The 6000-nt window shown below is 35.7% G+C and overlaps 1 protein-coding gene across 2 annotated transcripts in view; it reads right to left on the bottom strand.

Moving 5' to 3' along the window:
* Positions 1-1397: 1397 nt before the first annotated feature.
* Positions 1398-6000, bottom strand: part of LOC103664871 (cadherin-10) — a 110890-nt gene continuing 106287 nt past the window's right edge. Inside the window, exons 10-11 of one of the 2 annotated variants that reach the window (XM_040630525.1) lie at positions 4537-4788; positions 1398-1888 (exon numbers count right to left, since the gene is read on the bottom strand). In XM_040630525.1, coding sequence (XP_040486459.1) covers positions 1398-1888; positions 4537-4788 — 743 coding nt within the window. The remainder of the gene's footprint in view (positions 1889-4536; positions 4789-6000) is intronic. The other variant, XM_040630526.1, reaches the window with a different exon arrangement.

The raw sequence follows: 6000 nt of genomic DNA, 5'->3' as shown, positions 1-6000 counted from the left end.
CAGCATTTTCATTAATTGGAAAGCACACAAATCTTTGGTATTGTTTATGATATACTCAGCAGGGAACGTGACTTCCTAGTGTAGGCCCAACAGAGTGCTCCATTTATAAATAAATCATATTTGGAGCTTGAGAAATAAGAGATCAGTTGGTGGCAGTTGGCCTTTGTGAATCTCAGGAACTCCAGAAAATTAACTACCAGTGGTTTTTTTTTTCCTTTCTGTTGAATCATTCATTGACAGAAAAACAGACTTAATTACAAATAAATATGTAATGCATTTTTGAAAACTTGACATAAGCACAATGCTGTATCTTAATGGAATATTCAGATTATTACTGTCATTACTAGGCATTTTCAAAGTCACCATGGGAGATAAGTATATTTTCCATTAAAGGATTATTTCAGTCTGAAATCTGTCTAAACTATTATTACCTATAACCCCCAGTAGCACAAATGTCATAGAAAAATAAGAAAATGTTATATTCTTTCAGATATTATTTAAATGAGTAGACAAAACAAAATTACTATATTGCTGATGTTTTGGGATAGTTAGCATAAAGATGGCCATGTTTTAGATTGGCTTAAGTGATAAATTTTTAAGTGGTCTATACATGACTATTACTTTTAATATGACAAGTTTTTCACATGTCAAAGCATAACAAACTCACTGGAAAAATAATTCTTACCTAAATCATGTTAATTTGGCTAGAGGTCTCAATAGTAATTATAATGATTTTGTGCCCTTCTCTGCATTCAATGTCATTTTGTACCAAGATAGTGAATCCATGGAGAAACTTTTTCTTCCTAGTGAAAAAATGAAGCTGGAGACAAGGTAGTTGTAAAAACTTGTTTATTTTTTTTAAAAATAAATACAAAAATATAAATATAAAACATTAGCAGATAGAATTTGATGAAATGAAATTGCACAAACGTTTGTATACCAGGTTGCAAATCACACCTACTAACACCACATGTACGTTTTTTTTTTTCTTTTTAACTTAATGTACAGAACAGGATATACCTTAAATTTTTTCTTCACCTTTTTAAAAGCTTCATTTGCAAGGGCAGGACGTGTATCTAACAGAAGCGGCTTGTTTGTGAGGTTGCTTAAGGGAGAACTATCCTGTTCATGTTTCTGAAATTATCTTTTATTTCTAAGATGGACAACACTGAATTTCCATAGCTTTGGCTCTTGGAAGTGATTAAATAAAATTTCATATATATTCCATGAGACATCCTACAGGAGAAAATTAATGTAATTAATGGACAAATTAAAAAGGAAATGGGAAAAAATTGTGCTGAGTGGCAGGAAAATTCTCCTGAATATCAAATATTGTGAAGTGGAGACGGTGTCCGTCAAGTTACTTCCTCTTGTTTGAATAGAATATATATCCTAGGTTAAGAGTCTTTGTCACTTTCCCCGCCACCGTACATTTCCGCCAGCTTATTAAACCGAGGGCCCCATTCTCGGAGGTAATCGTAGTTTTGGTCTCCGTCAGTAGTTCCTGATTCTAAGGAGCTCAGAGATTCTGCAATGGAATCATTTCCTTCGTACGCATAGGTTGCAAGGGAGTCGTACGGAGGTGCGGTGGGGTCGAGATCATGCTCTTTTAGCCTTTCATTAATGAAATCCCGGACATCCGTGTTATCTGGCGCAGTGGGAGTCCTCCGAGGTATAAATAAAGTTTCCGGAATAATATCTCGCCGGAGCTTCTTCTCCTCAATCGCTGCGGGATTCCTCAGGGTGCCGATATCAAAGGCCTGGGTGTCCTCCTCTCCACCACCTTCGTCGTTATAGCTCACAATGTTGTCTCTGATGTCTTCTTTAGACAAGATCAGAGGCTCCTTTTTTCGCTGTCTTTTCAGGGCTGCAAACAGTACTACTATAACTTCAAAAAAGAAAAGAAGATTCATTAGCGGTCTGTCTGAAACACTATATAAATAACGAGCGGAAGTACTGTGGAGGAATTTCAGTTATTTAGGTTTTCCGGCACAGGCTAGGATTCCAGATTAATTTTGTACTTCCATCAGTTTGTGGGGGAGGGGGAGAGGAGAGAGGCCGTTGAGGATTTAACCAGGATGGGTGGGGTATACAAGCAGTGTTTCTAATGTATTTTTGAAGCTATCTAGGATATTTCTCAAATACAGTGAGATATTTTGTCTATTTTTCTAAGAACTGTTTAAAGTTAGTTCCTGATTGTACAGAAATTATTTATACTTTGCATTGAATAGTGACATAAGGTGTTACATAAAAAAATAGACACAAATTGAATTTAGCTTCAAATAAAACAATTAAGGAGGACAAAAATATGCCCATATTTTGCACATCCTTATATAGTATTAAAAAGGCAGGATTCTTCACAAAATACGGTGTTGGTTTTGGTTAAATAACTTTGCTGATGGATTTACATAGATTTTTTTCTTACGTTGTTAAAAGAAGAGAAGGGGGAATGACCTCCTGATTAGACACTATTGGTTTAGTTAATCTTTGAGGTATTACATGGAAATATATATCATACATGAGACCAAAGAGAAAGTTATCAGATCACATGACAGCCAAGAGTGAATTTCAATTTTTACGTTGAATTACCTATAGAAAGCCTGTAGGAACCTTAGCTAGATAGATCTCAAACAACTGGAGATCTACTACAAATAGCAATGTATATCTTTCAGAAAGGACATTTCCCTACTTCCCTGAGAAGGTATCAATAATAATATGATAATAATTTTACTAAACATGATGGTAATAGCATAAAAGATAGGAGAATGTTAAATTCTCTCTAGCTGTTTTAGTTTCCCACCCTCATTCACTATCCCCAAACATTTTGGACATGATCCTTGAAAATGGTGATCTGGGGAAACAGATCTGAATTCAATTAAATAAGGAAAGAGAGGGAAAATATTTTACCAGGTATATGTATGATAAAATATCTATATTTATTTAGCTTCTTTAGAAGAAACATTTGAAAGATAATGGGGTTTATTATCATTATGAACTGAATGTGTCCTCTCAAAATTCACGTTGAAGCCTAAATCCCCAAAGTGATAGTATTTGGAAGTGAGGTCTTTAGGAGGTAATTAAGTCATAGGGTGGCGTCCTCATGAATTGGATTAGTGCTTTTATGAAAAGAAACAAGAGAAGTGATTACTGTCTGCCATGTCGGGAAACAGCATGGACAGCTGCCTTGAAACTAGAAAGTACGCCCTCACCAAATTTGGAATCTGACAGTGCCTTGATTTTGGACTTCCCAGCCTCCTAAACTATAAGAAATACATTTCTGTGGTTTAAGCCATCCGGTCTATCTTATAGCAGATAGAATTAAGAGAATTACGTTAGTATGGGGAGGACTTAAACTTTTGTTTTCTCTTTTATTAACATAGGACAGTCAGACTACCTGCCTTCAAGCTTGTGTGAAAGGGCAAACAAGGGACTTTTTAATGCAACAAAAAATAAAGTTTTAATCCATTGGTAAGTATTCTTGAGCTTTAAATTGGTTAAAAAAATAAATAGGCCACCACTAAGAGAGAAAAAAAAATGTTTATTGTTCAAGTCTTTGAGAAAAATAGGACATTCTATTTTGCTTAAATTCATATATTCATGCACACATATAAACTTGTGAGGTAAAGATTTTAAACCTTAGATTGTTTATTGTCAGCCAAATGATCTTACCCAGTAAAAAATGTTCTAATAATGAGGGTAATGAAACTTACTAAGATTAGCTACAAAATCCAAGTTCATTTTACTGCATCTTAAAATGTCAGATACAATGTTTTTTGATTCGGGTCAAAGGAATATGCACAATAGTTTTAAGATAATGCAGCTGGAGAGTAAACTTAATCTGATTTTTCATTCAAAAGCAGTTAAAAAGCAATTTGCTCTAGGTTATAAAATCAAGTATTATTGTTGCAGGGAAAAGTGAACCAGGTAGAGGGCTATTTTAACATGATTTCAGTGGAAAGGCTCCATCCAGCCATCATACGAATAAAAAACTGGAAATAAACTTGAGATTTCCTGAAAAACTAGCTATAACGGACAGCAAAGCACCTTGCCTTGGTTGAGGCACTCAGAAATTGTGTAACCTTGAAAAATATTTTGAATATCTCTTTCAGTCTTATGATTTAAGAAAGAAAGGTAATAACTATCTGATCGGATAAAATATTCTAATATAAACAACATCCGTTCATTAGGTCTATCTTAGATGTTGGAGTTAATGGGGGAGGAGTTATTTTAATAACAGAATTTCTTATCTACAAATACACTAATGTAAACAGTTCAGGACATAATCACATTTTCCTTCTTCTTCTTCTTTTTTTTTTTTAAAGGTCTTATTTATTTGTCAGAGAGAGAACCAGAGAACCAGAGCACAAGCAGAGGGAGCAGCAGGCAACGGAAGAGGCCAGCTGCCCCACCAAGCACGGAGCCCAATGCAGGACTCGATTCCAGGACCCTGGGATCATTACCTGAGGCCAAGGCAGACACTTAACTGACTGAGCCACCAGGCGTCCTTGTAATCACATTTTCTTTGAGGTTTCTTACCCAGCAGAATAATGATGCAGAGGAGAATGGCCACGAGGGCGCCCGTGCTGAGGCCGGCAGGGAGCAGCAAGGCTTCGGCGCTGCAGGACTGCATGTTGCCTTGGCTGTCACAGGCGCACACCCTGATGGTCAGCGTGCCCGTGCTGCTCTGAATCGGGTAATCGTTGTCTGATATCACCACAGGCAAGAGATAGGTACTTATTTCATGTCTATTGAATCCATTTTTTCTGGTTAAAATTCTGGCAGTATTATCTAGAATAGATTTTAAAATATTACAGATGGCTCGGGACCATAAATTTCTCTCATCCTGATCACCATGCTTTGACATACAAGTAAAGAGATGTTTATGTAAAATGTAAAATGAATATCAGTTTTCCTGTAACATGCGTACAATGTAGCATTTTAAAATACAGATAAGATAAATTAGATAATTTGAGGAGTCTCAGACTATGATTGCTTATTTATTAGACTTCCAGTTTTGCAGATAATGCTTTTAAGATGGTGAATTTTTATAAGTGAACATTTTATCAAGACTGCAAGGATAATGGGATATTGTTTTTCAGAGTTTTCAGAAAACATAAATAAGCATATCAAGAAAAAATCATAGTAAATGTTTTTTATTTATATATGCATGTATGTTTATACATACACACGCACATACACACAGAAAACACACATTGATCCAATACTCATGAAGAAAAATATGAATTAGTAAATTTTACAAATAGTTGCACTTTTAAAATGTAAAATTAATCATGCACTCAAAACCCTTTAAGAGTCACAATATATGAACAATGGTGAACAAGTTCTTTCTTTCTTTTTTACTTTCTTTCTTTTCAATATTTTATTTATTTATTTATTCATTTTTTTCAGAGAGAGAGAGAGAAAGAGAGAGAGAGAATGAACAGGGAGAGGGGCACAGGAAGAGGGGGAGAGAATCCCAAGCAGACTCCACGCTGAGCACAGAGCCCAATGCAGGGCTCACTGCCACGACCCTGAGATCAGGACCTGAGCCTAAATCAGGAGTGGAATGCTCAACCAACGGAGCCACCCAGGAGCCCCAGCAAGTTATTTAATGTTTCTGAACTTTGATGATGAGCTTTGATTTCTACCCATTAAAATGAAGACAATCTATAACTCAAAGTGTTGGTGGATGACCACTGATAGGGAGTACCTAATAAATGCACAGGCAGATGTAAGGCTTTAATAAACCCAAACATCCTACGAACTAGTATATAGCTACAGATATTTTCTTTATCTGATAACACCCAGTATCCTTAAATGGAGGTTGTGCTTTTAATAAAAAATATTTCACCTAACACTCTATAATCAATATTTTTTAAAAAATCAATATGTCCTTGGATGATAATTTCCTATTCTGTTTGTCCAATGCACTTAATCTTCTTTAGCCAATCCCATAAGCCTGTTCAAAATGCTAGCATAGGGAAGGGAGTGAGCCAGCCA

This window comes from Ursus maritimus, unplaced genomic scaffold (genome assembly GCF_017311325.1).
Source record: "Ursus maritimus isolate PB19 unplaced genomic scaffold, ASM1731132v1 scaffold_15, whole genome shotgun sequence".
Taxonomy (NCBI): domain Eukaryota; kingdom Metazoa; phylum Chordata; class Mammalia; order Carnivora; family Ursidae; genus Ursus; species Ursus maritimus.
This window is presented reverse-complemented; position numbering and strand designations above follow the sequence as displayed.